At 42.5% G+C, this 15,554-nt stretch overlaps 1 protein-coding gene across 2 annotated transcripts; it reads left to right on the top strand.

Moving 5' to 3' along the window:
• Positions 1-1,391: 1,391 nt before the first annotated feature.
• erlin2 (ER lipid raft associated 2) lies at positions 1,392-13,247 on the top strand. Of its 2 annotated transcripts, XM_029164088.3 has the most exons (13): positions 1,393-1,548; positions 2,583-2,690; positions 3,208-3,289; positions 3,758-3,804; positions 3,991-4,052; positions 4,693-4,818; positions 5,910-5,983; positions 6,445-6,503; positions 7,894-7,985; positions 8,088-8,177; positions 8,482-8,561; positions 8,638-8,791; positions 13,034-13,247. In XM_029164088.3, exons 2-13 carry the CDS (start codon positions 2,584-2,586, stop codon positions 13,096-13,098), a joined length of 1,038 nt encoding a protein of 345 aa, XP_029019921.3. In that variant the 5' UTR covers positions 1,393-1,548; position 2,583; the 3' UTR covers positions 13,099-13,247. The 2 variants fall into 2 exon arrangements, with proteins under 2 accessions (XP_029019922.1, XP_029019921.3); XM_029164089.2 differs by lacking the exons at positions 7,894-7,985; positions 8,088-8,177; positions 8,482-8,561; positions 8,638-8,791; positions 13,034-13,247 and adding an exon at positions 6,593-6,922 and having other exon boundaries at positions 1,392-1,548.
• Positions 13,248-15,554: the final 2,307 nt, after the last annotated feature.

The raw sequence follows: 15,554 nt of genomic DNA on the forward strand, positions 1-15,554 counted from the left end.
CCAGCAGCTAAATGTGAAGATCCACGGCCATTACAGTGTCAAGCCTCTGATGGTATTTGATTTTTGATGCTGACTGAAGATGATAAGATTACCATTTTTAATTCTTCTTCTTCACCATTTTATTACGCATTTGTATCTAATTGCTTTTAACAAAAGTCAGAACTATCAGATGATGATTTAGTTAATCCTATAATAATAAGATTATTGTAAGCCTGTTAAAAGTCATGGCAGAGTGAAGCCTTTGCTTTCTGCAGCCTTCTGGTCCCACTGAGAACAAGCGGCCCGTGTCACCTGGTCTGTGTCTCCATCTGTTGTTTGCTTTTGGAAATTGAGTACAATCGCATTTGCCCTCGTTTCTAAAGTAGAAGAAATGAATGGAGTTTCAATTAGTTACATCTCTGATATATGTGTATATACCTACAGTATAAACGGTTTTAAGGTTTAAGTTAAACTGAAAACAGGGCGTCTGCATGTATATTACCTGAAGTAAAGGTAAAGGTAAAACTGGAAATATCACCTCATTATCTGCATAATATTAACCACATTAACCCGTAGCCTGTTATTGAGCAACATATATGCAATTTCCTTATCATTATGAAACATTCCATTAAATTGTAACATCACTTCAGTTATCACAGCTGTCTTTAGTTTTTATACACCTTCTACTTTGTACCTGCATTGTTCATGGCTGCAGTGTAGCTTTACTAGTCATTTTTAGGTTTCTAGTCCAGTCGTTGTAAGCATCTGCAGCTGACACTGCAAAGTGTCCCAATCCAGATTGCCTTCACTAAATTTAGTGTTTCCACACAATATTTTTGTTTATTCCCACACACAAATATTATTAGTTATAATTGTAGGAATTGTGATGGATCATGATCTAAAAGATTAAAATTGTATGGGGTTTATTGCTCCCATCTGTCCTCTATTATCCCAAGCAGGGTCAAGTGGTACTAAAGCCAGTCCAAACGAGGGTATTTCTCAAGAGGCGAGGTCCAGGTCACAGTCGATCACAGGGCCACAAATAGAGACACACAACCATTAAACACTTTTAGAATCACAATTAAAGAGCAGTTTAAAGTCACAGAGTAACATAACTGCATGTTTTACAGACTGTGGGAACCCACACATACACAGGGAGAACATGCAAACTCTGGCTGAACCCAGGTCTCATCCTCGGGTACAGTACTACTGGACTGATGCTCCCGATTACGTTTACAAATATGACTGAAAAAACACAGACAAGCCAAGGTTCTCCAGGTTCCCGCAGGAAACCTGGTGTCAGGTAGAGCGCAGGTGAAGCGCTGTTCACAAGCATCCCTCTAGGGGGCGCTAAAGCAACATTCGGGCTACGGAGCGGTAAGAAAGAAGACAAGAGCGTTCAGCTGATTGTTAACCACTAGAGGGCGATAACACGCCAGCTCGCATTTACACTGCCGCAAACCACCAACGAAGAAGAAGAAGGGCCGAGCGGTGGAGGGGGAGGGAGCACAGAAGGAAGCGGTTCCTGCTTCTTAGCTGTTGTTGGTGTCATCTTAGTCGAAATTACAGGTAAGACCTGGCGAGCCGGAGACGCCTGTCCAACGTATTATTTAAACGTTTTGTGCGAATTCCCAAGTATAGTTTAATGAGACAGTAGCATTTTATAGGAAGAACAAGCGTACGACGTGTGGCCTCGAGTTGTGTTTTGACGCTAACCGTAACGTCTGTTACATGGACGTAACTAATATTACGCGTGTAAAAAGGGCCGTGGCTGTAGGTCTTGTTAATGCTGACAGCTCCAAGCAGAGATAGGTTGAAAAGTTTTGACACTTTTGCTCTAACATTATCACAGACCACCAGTGATATTCACGTCTTTCTTTCAGACCGTGTCCACCACCACTTGACCACACACTTTGTGTTCTGTCTGCCGTTTGAATGAATCTGTATTTGTGCTGAACACACCCTTAAGTGTCTATTTCTCTCTGGCCACGCAGGACGCCTTTTACAACGTGTGTCTTTGTTCTCTCCCACTGATAGACGTGCTGTTGACCTAAAGATGAATGAAAACCTACCAACTCATTCAAACATAAAAGTTGGAGGACAGCATTTATTATGGCAACAGTATCGCTGGGCACACAAGAACAACAGAACAGAGATTTATACAGTCACGTTCAGAACTGAAATGAAGAGTGTGGCTTGGTGACAAATAGGATGTTGAGCCAACAGGGTCACCAGATTGTATCCCTGCAAATCCTTACAACCTAAGACACGTGCTTATCCGGCTCTTAAACCCCCTAAGTCAAAATAAACGTATGTCTATTGAGGAATATAAAATATAGTGTTTCAAGATTGTACCTGAGTTATTTATGAAGGGCATGCTTTCACACTTTACAGTCAATCCTTTTTAAGTGTGACAAGGTCAGTGTGTCCCAGCTGATGCCTGGTTAAGCCTGAGCTGAGTAGCAGATAAAGCAGTGAGTAAGACGCCAGCGCCCACTTACTACTGCTGCGCTACACAAGCAGCTGCCGGCGCAGGCCACTCGGCACAAACTCGCCTATAAGCTGTTCATTTCAACTTCCTGTCTCCTGTGTGTCTTTGTCAGGATGGCACAGTGGGGGGCCATATTCTCAATAATTGCTGCGCTTGGAGGAGCGGCACTCTTAACCTCTGTGCACAAGATTGAAGAAGGACACACCGGAGTTTACTATAGGTGAGTACACAGCACACAGGTATTTTATTTTATTTATTTATTTATTCATTTCATGCACTGAAGTGTTAGTGATTAAACTTCTCAGCTGGAAATATGAGAATATAAAGACACTGCAGACACCTGGATATTAAAAAAATTCCTGTTGTGGTTTTGGGATATTTCGTCTTCTTATGTGCAGGGTATTTACATTCTAATCACTTGAGGTGACATGCAGTAGATGGGTGTTGTAAGAGATTACAAGAGATTTTGTAAGAGTTTGAGCCATAAATTGTCTCATAGTGTGTCATTACTTTGTAATGTTGATCTGATGCCTTTGAAGTCCTAATCATGAGAATGTTCTCACGTTTTCAGGATCCCAAGTAAGTGGATCTTTTCAGGCGGAATATCTAATCTAACATCTTCAAAAAGAAAACAATTGTTTTACATTATTACAAGTTAAATTCTCAGTTCCACTTCAAAGCTCTGTCTTGGACACTATCAACTGTGTGTCTTTTGTCTGTTTGATTGTGTAACACAGAGGAGGGGCTCTCCTGACTACCACCAGTGGCCCTGGCTTCCATCTCATGCTTCCGTTCATTACCACATACAAGTCTGTTCAGGTGCGTCTGATAAACCCTTTACAGCAAAAAGCCACAGCTTCCCTACAGCAGCCAAAACAGCCCATAACAGGTAAAGTCTGCTCCAGGCTGAGGATTAGAGTCTTCCAGTTCATGGAGCTGTTCACGCCTGATGATTATTGCTATTACATGCAACTCCAATCTGCCTTTGGGTGAGCAATCGGGGGTCGCATTAAAAATGCAGGATCAGAATTCTCTTGTAAATGGGTAATAAGATAATTTGCGGATCAATTGTGTTGAACCATAATGATCTATCGTGACATGTATTGCATAATGCTCACCTTTTTTTTCCTTTTTTATGATTAACGTACTGAATGATCAGTTTTTTTTTACAGTGTTGGTCGACATACCTTTAATCCATGTGGCTGTTGATCCTTGTGTAGTATCAGAAAGGTAAATATAATATAATAAGTGTCTTAATTTGTGTAATTATTTTTTTCACTCTTGTAGACGACGCTGCAGACAGACGAAGTAAAGAATGTACCGTGTGGCACAAGGTGGGTTTGGTTAACCTAAATGTTATTACTTGTTTGTCTTGTATCAACACTCCCACATGATACATTACGTAGAGTATCACATCACGTCTGAGCCAAGACCATCATTACAAACTAAAAATACAACTTGTTTTCATCCTGTATTAAAGTGGATAAAAGTCGCATTCTTACAGTGTATTTCTCTTACAGCGGGGGAGTTATGATTTACTTCGACCGCATAGAGGTGGTAAACTATCTCATTCCATCAGCAGGTAAGTTCACCAGACCAAAACACTAAGTACTGTTTTCATCACATTCTTATTTTTTGTTAGATTCTGTGACTGAGGGTCATTCTAACATTAGTAGAAACCCCCCCCCCAAAAGTACTGGAACAGTAAGACCAAAATCCTATATTTAGTGACTAAAAACATTTGCTATTGACATCAAAAGGTGTATATGAGCCAAGACCAAACTGCCAAACTGCAGCAGTTAAGCTCCGAAGAGCTCCAAACATCCTAAATCAACTGTGACATCAGCAAGAAGTTGGACTTCATGAACAAAAGTACAGCGGTTGCACCAGAATATTCAAACCCTGTTATAGAAAAGTACAGAGATGAGCTTTAAAACCTTTGGGACAAACTTCAATGGGTTGGTAAAAGAACAATATAACTAAGTAAGTAGGTAAAATTTGGAGAAAGGAAGAGTCTGGTCATGAGCACAACCCTACAAGCTCATCTTAGAAAAACAGTAGTGGCTACATCTGTACTACTTCTGTATCTACTAAAAGATGATATGATGAAAGTCTAAATAAGTGTCATATGCATTATATATATGCATTAAGGGAGAACAATTTACAGCATAGCCAACTATATTGTTCTCTGCATTTCACTGACACTTGTTTTTTCTCTTTAGTCTACGACATAGTGAGGAACTTCACAGCCGACTACGACAAAGCGTTGATATTCAACAAGGTTCACCACGAACTCAACCAGTTCTGCAGCGTTCACTCACTGCAGGAGGTCTACATTGGCTTGTTTGGTGAGGATTGTTGTTGGGTGTAAAACATGTGTTCACTCTGCCTTTAATGAGTTATTCACATACTCAGTGTGTAGTCAGCCTACAGCTGTCGAACATGCGATGCTGGCTGTAATTTTAGCCTTGTGTTTGTTACAACATAACCACAATCCACAGAATGTACATAAAACATGGTGTAAGTATATATTTTCTACATGGAAGATACAAAGGACTAACCATTTGTGATTTTGCTTGAACTTCATAAAGTACACAGTTGTTTTCCTTACGCTCTCTGTTATTAAACCATATGAACTGCAAATTTCTGATCTAAAATACTCTTTTTAAGCTTACAGAGCATTCTCTCCTGATGTTTAACACACTGTTAAAAGGTTCAGAGGTTCCTGGGAAATCTGTGTGTGTGTGTGTGTGTGTGTGTGTGTGTGTGTGTGTGTGTGTGTGTGTGTGTGTGTGTGTGTGTGTGTGTGTGTGTGTGTGTGTGTGTGTGTGTGTGTGTGTGTGTGTGTGTGTGTGTGTGTGTGTGTGTGTGTGTGTGTGTGTAAAGATTAGGGTGCAAATCATTGTTGAATGTCTGCGAGCGTTGCATAATTCTGGTAGAAACAGAGGTGATTTGTCTGGGCCAGTATCAGATGGACTAAAGGATCGAGCAAACATGTTCTGTGTGTTTAGGAGACGTCAAGTCAAGATAGTTTTATTCGTACACTTTTCACACATGGCGCCGACTCAAAGTTCAAGTGACAAGGTGTTAGATTGCAGTGAAGAGCTGTATGGGTTAGGATACTATACTGAATAAAATAACCTAACTGCCTCACATGTTCCCACAATCTATGAGTGTCTTTAGTTTGTGGGTCAGTGTTGGTCACAGGGGAAGAGAAATCCTTTATCTATACTCTATTTATTAGCTGCATGAAATAATAATTGCATCTTCAGCACAGTGCTTTACATATAGCATTAGGGCTTAGCAGGCTTCTATGACAGAAGCATTCCCCACATAAGAAGGTATCACTTCACTATCGGTTTTGAGGGTTACTTTATGTTTATAGGTGATCCATGACTGGAGCAAAGATATTATCCTCCCTTCTGTTTTCTCCCCACAGACCAAATTGATGAAAACCTGAAGTTGACGCTACAAGAGGATCTGACATCCATGGCACCCGGACTCATCATTCAGGTACTAGATGTCAAGATTAGGACTCTTTGCTGAGGAATGTTGGGAAATGTAGTTCTTCACACACCGAACAAGGAGTCAACTGCAGGCAGCAAATAAAACATGACCTTGGCAAAACAAATCCGAGCCCCCCTACCAGAAAAGATCTCCTCGAACCCACAACACCATAAGCTGATACACAAGCATTTTCACGTCATGATGTTGCACTGAAATGAGAGATGGTGCACACTGGTTTTCAGTGTTCTTCACTGAGCTTACGTTTCCTCCACCAGTACCATCTGAAGGAATGTGTTTTATGAGTGATAAACCATTGCAGTCCAGAGGGTCTGTGGCAGCGCCCTTTTGTCCCAGGAATTTCCTCCAGCTTTTAGCATCGTGTTTCTTGTTACACTCCTGCTGTCTTTGTTTTTCAGCTGAGTTAAATGTTTTTTCCCTGTCTTCTGTTTATTCTCTTTGCTCCACAGGCTGTCCGTGTCACAAAACCAAACATCCCAGAGAGCATTCGCAGGAACTATGAGCTCATGTGAGTTTTCTTTTTTGGTAGCAACACCAAGTAAAGCTCCCTGAGCCCCTGAAGCCTGTCTTTATAAATAATTTGTTTCTCATAAACAGTGGGGATCTTCATTCAGATCCTTCTGCTGAGTCGTATAGGGGAAGAAGAACATGTCAGCATCTTGACCATGCTGTCTTCACAGATGCAGTCAGGCAGTGCACTGCAGTTTATGCTGATAATGGACATAGTTCAGAATGATAGATGCAAGTGCCAACTGGTCTATTTTGACACCACGAGATTTGTATTAATTGAACTCGTTCCATGCTTCATTGTGTTTTACATGAACAAGTTCTGTCTTGCATTAATCTTCAAAGTCTAAAGAGAAACGCTGTGCACATTTACCATCTAAATTCTCAGTAACATTCCAAACTGTTGGTACTTGTTCTTGTGCGTATTTCCAAACTATGTTCTCATGAACTATGACTAGTGAAAAGAATGAACAATGAGGGTTTTGGAGAAAAAAAAAACACTGTCCCAAAGTTATGTAGCGTACAGCCTTCACTAACACTCCACAGCGTCCAGGACTGGCTCCCATTGAGTGAGGTAACACTAAACAGATGCACAACACTTTGGTTTGTTCTTTAATGAAGCCTGTGAACCTATAAAGTTACTGTAGTTGGTCAGTTGAATGTGTTTGCAGTAAAGTGAACCTGCCTCTCAAAGCCTGAAACCACTGAGGTTTCTCTGTATTCTACTTGTGATGTCAGATTCCCAGAAAGGCTGTTCAGGATGTAGAGGATTTTGATATTCATTATTTTTTCCCATAAAATAAAGTTTATAAATGTGCTCCGCTGGGCTAGTTTGTCTTGGGATTACTTTTTGGAACTCAACCCTCAACTGGTTTGTGTTCCTGTGGTGTTACTCATCAGTGTAACTCTTCAGTTATGTGAACTGTGGGAAGTTGCTTACTGGAAGCGGAGTCCAGTAAGGCATCACAAATTAGTCCCAGTGTGACACATGCTGTTAACAAATTTACATTTGGGATTTTACAGGATGATCTAAAATTACAATGATTGTAAGAGTTTTAGTCACTTTTAGTTTCACTTGGTTTAAAATTTAGGTTTTGTTACTACAGCCTGTCTGGCAGACTGGGCACTGGCATTGCTGACACTGAAACCCACGGATAGAAATTGGACAAAGCATACGAGAAAATATGATTCACTCGATGGAAAAATACCAGTAGCGGTTTTGGCTCATTGCTCTTGGCGCACAACGTCTACCAAGGTGGCAACATTACAGTCCAGGTTCTTACATAATGCTCACTTTGTTTCCTGGGCTCAGGTCAGACTCTGAAACCTTTGGCAATTTGTTTTCAGCAAATGCTCACCTGTTGGACAAACATGGGTTTTTTTGTTTGCAGGGAGAGTGAGAAGACAAAGCTGCTGATCTCTCAACAGACACAGAAGGTCGTGGAGAAGGAGGCAGAGACAGAAAGGATCAAAGCTGTGATAGGTAAGAGAGAAAACCACAGCAATTAGTCACAGTTCCAGCTGCATGGAGCACATTAAGGTTTTATGGTTTTGTTATGATCTATGATAATTCCTCGGTTTATAGAGGCAGAGAAAGTGGCACAAGTGGCAGAGATCAAGTTTGGACAGAAGGTCATGGAGAAGGAAACTGAAAAGAAGATCTCCGAGATAGAAGGTTTGTATCAAAGTCTGTTTACATGCATTGCTGTACCTTAATGTGGGAGGAGTTCTGTAGAGAATTTGGCTTTTCACATGAGTCTTTACGACATCATATGTCTGGCTTGTCTTAGCTCAAACACTAGAACAACAGTGATGACCACACAATAATAAGGTGTGCTGGTTCCATGCTTGTTGACTTGAGCAGGGGAATCAATAGGTGTCAAATGATCATTCTGACTTGCTGTGACAAGTAAAATTGTGTAATCACGTGGAACCAGACGCAGTCATAACATGTTGACTGTGATGCTTGTAATTCGCAGACAGCGCTTTCCTGGCCCGGCAGAAAGCCAAAGCAGATGCAGAGTTCTACACAGCGCTGAGAACAGCCGAGGCCAATAAGGTGAAGAGGTGAACCCACGTGGGTGCTTAATGTTTCCTAGTGCTGTTTTGTGCTCTGAACTCTCTCCTCTTTGCAGCTAAAGTTAACACCAGAGTACCTGCAGCTAATGAAATACAAGGCCATCGCCGCGAACAGTAAAATCTACTTCGGCAACGACATACCTCAGATGTTTGTTGACTCTGGCTCTGCGGACAGCCCCATCAAGGCCTCTGTAGCCATGGACATTGTTGGTGAGCAAATTCTGGACGTGAACTAGTAACAAGACCCGTTGTGGGCCACACGGGACCACTCAGGCCTGGAGGACTGTCAGCAGGAGGACAGGAGGCAGGCAGGCTCACCAGTTCTCCTTTAGCTCCGGAGAAGCTCTGTGGACCAGGGCCCGTATTTCTCAAACAACTCACAATCACTGCTAGAAATCACAGACACTTTGACTAGAAGAGCTTTTGCGAAGTGTTATTGCTGCTGTGCTCCAATAGAAAATGACCAGATGTAGATTGAGTACTGTGGAATTAGGAGGAGCACAAACTAAGTAGATGTGAGTTTGTGATAAACATCTTTTTCAGACTGACATTATCTTGATGGAACTAGACCTGCTTTTTATGATTTGTGCCTCAACTGCATCCAGTCACAAGAATGAGGATTACAGCTCTTTATATCCATATCCCTTTCCACAACTTGTCTCTAACAGACTGACACTTTAATCAGAGTGGAAAGCTGCATCACTAAACCATTGTTTCTGCAGCGACTGAGCTTTTTTGTCCAAACAGCTGGATTGGTTTTGCAAAAAAAGCTACTATATCTACGGTTATACTATCTGTAGTACTATCTGTTGCTATACTTTTATAAGTAAGGTTAAAGAAAAATACCACTGCTTGTTCCAGCAAACTGCCACTGTAATTATTTATTTGAAAGGCATGATTATCCAATGATTAATTGGAATGACTTGCTATGAAGAGGTAATTTTATCTTATTTATGATAAGATAATTAATGAATTAACAGTAGTCAATAAGATGGAAGATGGAAGTTAGTTGGACAAATTAAAATACAAAATCAATCAAAGCTTATATTACAAAAAGCAAAAAATGTGAATTATAATGAATACACAATTATTATAAAATAAACAAATAAAAAATAATTGTACTCACACTTTAAAAACAGGCAATTTAGTGAAAGGAACAGTAGCTGTCTGATCTGTGCACAGCTTGAAAAATGCGGGTCCAGTCCAGGCGTGTCGCTGTAGATGTTGAGCTGGGATGAAGAATGTGCCGTTTGGTAGCCTTTGGTGCCACTCCGTCACTCCGCTTGTTTGCCCGCTGGTCTTACCTTAAATTTTCTTTTGCGCACAGGGAACCTGTTGAATATTGATATGAAGTTGTACCACATTTTGCTGTGTCTTTGTAGCACTTTGTTTGTCACAGTTTGTTTGTTGCACTGTAAATGTAGGTTTTCATTCATTCCGGTGTCATTTGTTGTCTGGTTTTAAACCAAATTAGAGACTTGCTGCATCCCGATAGTTTTTGCAGGAGTGTGTCTGCAGTACTTGCAGCAGTGAATTGCCTTTGAATCTTTGGCAACGTGATTCACTGACTGGAAGAAGGTTTACAGAAGAAACTGTATTACAAAAGTACATCAAGCCACAGAATGCAGTTACTCGCTGGACACCTCAAAGCATTTCTAGCACTTGACATGACTTCTACCAGGACCAAAAGGCGGTTGCTAAAATGTTTGAGTGTTGTGATACAGAATCCGTATGAGTTAGTGACCATATCACATATGTCATATGGTCATAAGAACCACTTCTGAAGCAGACTTATTATCTGGAATGCTTACAATACCGGATTTGTTGAGACACTGACTCAGTCAATAACAGCACAGCAGAAAAAATATTTAGCTGACCTTCAATGTGTCTTACATTCGACTTCCATTCTTGTCAAGTCATACACTACGTTGCTGTTGTCTGAATTTGGTCCAATTAGTTTTTGGTTGTTAATTTAAGTCAGATTTTCATTGAGATTTGTGACAACATGGACGTTTTGCACTGATTTCATTAATGAATGTGAAAAGACAATATTTGTCATTTGACAATAAAGTACTGTGAGTTTTCCTTTGAGAAGTCATGAGTTTCATTAGGATAATTTATAATGCTGTCCAATGTGATAATAAATAGCATGCTGTTAACTGTTGGACGTGGGTCTGTACAAAAATGTAGTTTGATGTAATAGACGTTCTATAGACGCTTCAGTTACAACACAGGAGCAAAACTTAAACAAACTCTCCAATCATCACATTTCCGTGATGATTCAATCCACGTCTAATTACATTTTTTTGTGTTGCAAGATAATTCCAAGAAAACCCAGTGAGAGTTAAGTCACTTCTTTCAGTTATCTCTATTTCGCCACGACTACACAAACGTCATTGTTCACTGTGTGAAACCAGCCTGCCATTGAAAGCCATTAATGCAACCGTGTCCCAGAAATCCCCTGCGTTTCCAGGGACGGATGGTCTGTAGGTCTCTCTGTTACCGGAAGCTGTAGGATGTCATTGGGGGCTTTACTCAGTTATTGACGCTCACTAAGGCAACAGACGAGGACACTTTTACACCAGGGTCCGGGCTCCTCCTACCACCCAGTGGAGACAGACGGTCTTTCTTTTCCACTGCTAGAAGAACCATAAAGTGTGAGCACCGAGCGCTTTAGTTTGTGCAAAGTGGAGACCGGACTCCCATCAGACGAACCGCTGCACTTCACCAGCGGCTGACGCCGAGCGACGGCTCCACACGCGCGACACCATGTGCGGTAGCGCGAGGAGTGCGCGATGAAAGCGTCCTCCACGGAAGATGGAGACGCGCGTGCGCTCGCGCTCCAGCAGCTGTGGGACGTGGTGAGAGCCGGGCAGGAGCAGGTCCTGCGCTCGCGCTGCCTGCCCGCGCTCTGCGCCTTCCTGACGCACGTCGTGCTGTGCGCGCCGTTCCTCGCGCTGGACGCGCTGGGCAGCGTGTGTCACCGGGTGCGCTCGTGGAGGGTCGACGCGGGCTCGGGCCCGCCGCCGCCGCTCGGCCGATGGTGCGAGTGCTTGTGGAGGGTGCTGCGCCGGTACCTGACCGCCGTCCTGCCCGCCACGGCGCTGCTGCAGAGCGTGCGCGAGCCCGCGTTACCGGAGCAGGCTCCGACCTGTTGGCGGCTGTTTGTGGAGGTCTTCGCGTGTTTTCTCCTTTTTGACACGTTCTTCTTTCTGTGGCATTTGTCCATGCACAGGTGAGGAGGGCCGCATCCGCCCACTGGTGCTGGGTGTTTTCTTTCTACTAAATTCTACTAAAGTTTTATTCTCATATAGGATCCCTAAATATACGTAGGGGATGGAAAGTAAACGGGTAGTCTATATCTTCTGTACTGTACTGAATGAATAGAGCAACCTCCGTTAACGTTTATATAACGTCTATTTAATTAACGGCCAGTAATAAAATAGCATATTGCTGAATAAATTACACACTAAAATTTGATATTTCTTTAATCTGAGGCCTGGTAGCTCAGTAGAAGGTCGCCAGCTCAATCCCCACCTTTGGCACCAGGTGTGTCCTTGAGCAAGACACTCCCCAGGCTGCTACTAATGACCTTGTTCCACAAAATGAAGATTATCCTGATATTTTAATTTAGTAAATGCAAAGTATTCCATGACTTTTACAGCAAGTATTTATTATTGTTAAGACTTATAACAGTGATTTAAATATCACTTTAAGACCTTAGTTTTAAATTTATTAAAGCTAAGTGTAATGGTTCAAATTGTAAAATGAAATGTGAATAAAAGCAGCAGAAAGAGTTCAACACAAAAAAACAAGACTAGAACAAATAAAAAAATGTAACCATTAAAGTAGTAAATATGTTTAACAATAAGGATGATTGTGTAATCCAGCAGTATTCTTCATACTGAAACATCTGTGGTTTATGAGGAACAGATGAAACAGCTTCATAAACTGTGTGGTCCAATAACATATATAACATTGTTGTAATTAGCTTGGCACAGATTTTGACAGTGAATAGAATCTTCAGTACGATGACAAACAGGCAGCTCCTCCCTCAGTAGAGATCAACGTGGTCTAAAATTAGATCCAAACTTATGCTTTGCTCACGCTGAATCAAACTCCGGAAGTTCTGAAACTGTTCCTATAAATTAAGTTCCTGACAACTCGGTGGTTGATGTCTGAAGGTGAACATATAAATAACCCGCTGACCGAATAAATGCAAATGGCAGTTTATTGACTGGCTACAGTTGAAAGCTCTATTCATGTGGGTGTTAGTTGTGAAGGTCTTAAAGTGCCTCGAGACAATGAACTCCCTGTGAGGAAAATTGAACTTTTTTTTTTTTTTCTGGCGGTGCCACATTCTACCATGTTACCATTCCACAACTATTTCCACAATTTCCCATCACAGGAAGAGTGTAACCAGACAGCTGCTTTTCTTCTGTTCCTCGTCAGGGTTCCCAGCCTGTACCGCAGCATCCACCAGCAGCACCACCAGCACCACATCCCCTTCGCCCTGACAGCCCAGGATGCCAGCTGTGCCGAGCTGCTGTCTCTGCTGCTGCTGGCCCTGAGCAGCTCCTGGCTCGTGGGCGCCCACCCCCTGAGCGAGGTCGTCTTCCACCTCCTCAACAGCTGGCTGGCGGTGGAGGACCACTGTGGCTACAACCTGCCCTGGGCGCTGCACAGACTGCTGCCCTGCCTGGGAGGCGCGCCCCACCACCAGGCCCACCACAGCCTGCACAGCGGGAACTACGCCCCTTACTTCACCCACTGGGATCACATCTTTGGAACGTATCGCTCCTGAGCGCTGCAGTCGCATGCACAGACACCTGTGACGGCTGGTTGGGATTGTTCCCGAATCATTTTTTGCATCAGGCTGTTTTTATGGAATGAAGGCTATTCTCTGCGAAAGACATCAAGATAATGAAGGAACCTGTGCCTGATCTAATGTGAGATTTGTGACATTAGTGTGTGATTTATTTTCTTCTTGTAGACATAAAGCAGCTAATATGTTACATGTGTGTTTTTTATTATTTGTTTGAAATTTGACTTGCTGCCTACACTCTGTCAGCTCTGGTGCCATCTGTTCAATGAGCCTGGGTCATAGCACAATCCTATGAATGGAGAAAAGGTACAGATTGTATGTTTGAACACAATGTGAGACAAGTAGCACCGTCATCATTGTTTGTATTGTAAACATCAAATCATGGATGCAATGTAAGAACTGGATACCTGATCAAACATGGCACAGAGTCCTTTAACAGCTGCTCAGGCCCGTATAACTACAACTACAACTACAACTACTACTACTACTACAACTATCAACAACTACAACAACAACTTCATCCAGTATCACCTTAGCGACCTTTGCACATGAATGGGCACAATATGAAAATATTACTTAACTAACGGAATTTAATTTTACAAACTCTCCCCATATTAATGTGTTTTGGGTGATAAAAATTTTAATTTTCTTACAGAGTTAGCAAAGTTTGTGAAAAGATGTTTATGGTTTTATACTGTAGGTGCTTCTCTTGCAGTGATGTTCTTCATGTAAAATGCCTGAACAATCTTTGGCCAGTGAGCCTCAAATTATGTAGAAATAGCATTTTCTTGCTGAATAATATAATACATAAAAGCAGGACATTGGTGTTTTATTGTTCACCTCAGCTTCAAGTTTCTCTTGTTCTGCTGTGGTTTGTGGCTGCCGAGACGGTCGCCCCGAGCACTTTTACCCCCCCGAGTTCCCCTTTCCCGGCAAATCAAAACCACATGTGTGGTTTGTCATCGTTTGGTCATCGTGTTGCAGTGAAACACGCCTTTTTTATGCGTAATCCTTCAGGTTATTTATTTTTAGGATTCAGGGTTGAGCTCTTTTGGGTCCTATTACAAAAAGGCAATGATGATGTAAAGATTCCCTCCTGTGCTCAAAAGTGATGTACTGTATAGTATGTGCATGTAAATGTTCAGGGGCAGTAAGTTCATACGTGATCAATGTTATGTTTTTACTGCATTTATAATACGAGAGGAAAGCGAGGTTCACAGGAAGTAGCTTATGAAATAGTGTGTTTTCCCACGTTCTCTAGAGATTTAAAAGCACCACAAACTAATAAAGAATGAAAGTTGGGTTTTAATCACTTCGACCTGGACTAGAAGAGACAGGACTCGTTTTCTGAGAAATCGCTCTGATGATAATATTACTCTGCCTCAACATCTGCTTCTCATCACTCTCTCTAAATGATTTTTTTTTTTTAAGATTTCGCAAGCGACTTCAACGTAAATTGTTCCAAGGTGCTCGCGCAGTTGTCTGTACCTCTGCATGTGAACACGCCCAGTAACGCTTGCGTTTTCCTGGGAAAATGAAGCGTCTCGAGGAGGAGCGCACGAGCCGAGTGCAGCGAGGCGATGGAGCGATACGCGCCCCCCAAAAACGGAAACAATCAGGCCTTATTACGGGCCCCCGCGTCACAGCCGCGCACGTGAGGACGGCGCACACCAAAGCGAGAGGCACGCCCGCGTCGCGCCGCTGACGTCACGGTGTCAGTGAGGCGTTCAGGGCCTTTGACGCGCGCGCGCTGAGGTGCTGCCGAGCTAATCACGTAGGCCGAGTCCTCCCGCGATCTGCAGCCGTGAGATTAAAATGCTTTCGACAGACGGAGCCGTGTCAAAACAAGAGAGGGAAGAATGGGAAAAACACGCAGATCACGCTGCAGCGGCCGTTATCACTGGAGCCACTACTCAATACTTCCCATTTCACCAGCTTTCCTGGACGCTCGCCATCCCGCGACAAAGGCCAGATTCATATTTCTTTCCCACTATTCTGTAAATATGCAATTAGTGAGCTTTACATAGCAGAGGCTGCCTGTTGCAGTAACTGGCCGAGGCTCTTGACCCCTGTTCTGCAGCCATTTTTAGAAACTCTGTTCTTGTTGTACATGAAAGGTCAGTTTGTTTCCCAAAACATCTCTGCACT

This window comes from Betta splendens, chromosome 9 (assembly GCF_900634795.4).
Source record: "Betta splendens chromosome 9, fBetSpl5.4, whole genome shotgun sequence".
Lineage (NCBI taxonomy): Eukaryota > Metazoa > Chordata > Actinopteri > Anabantiformes > Osphronemidae > Betta > Betta splendens.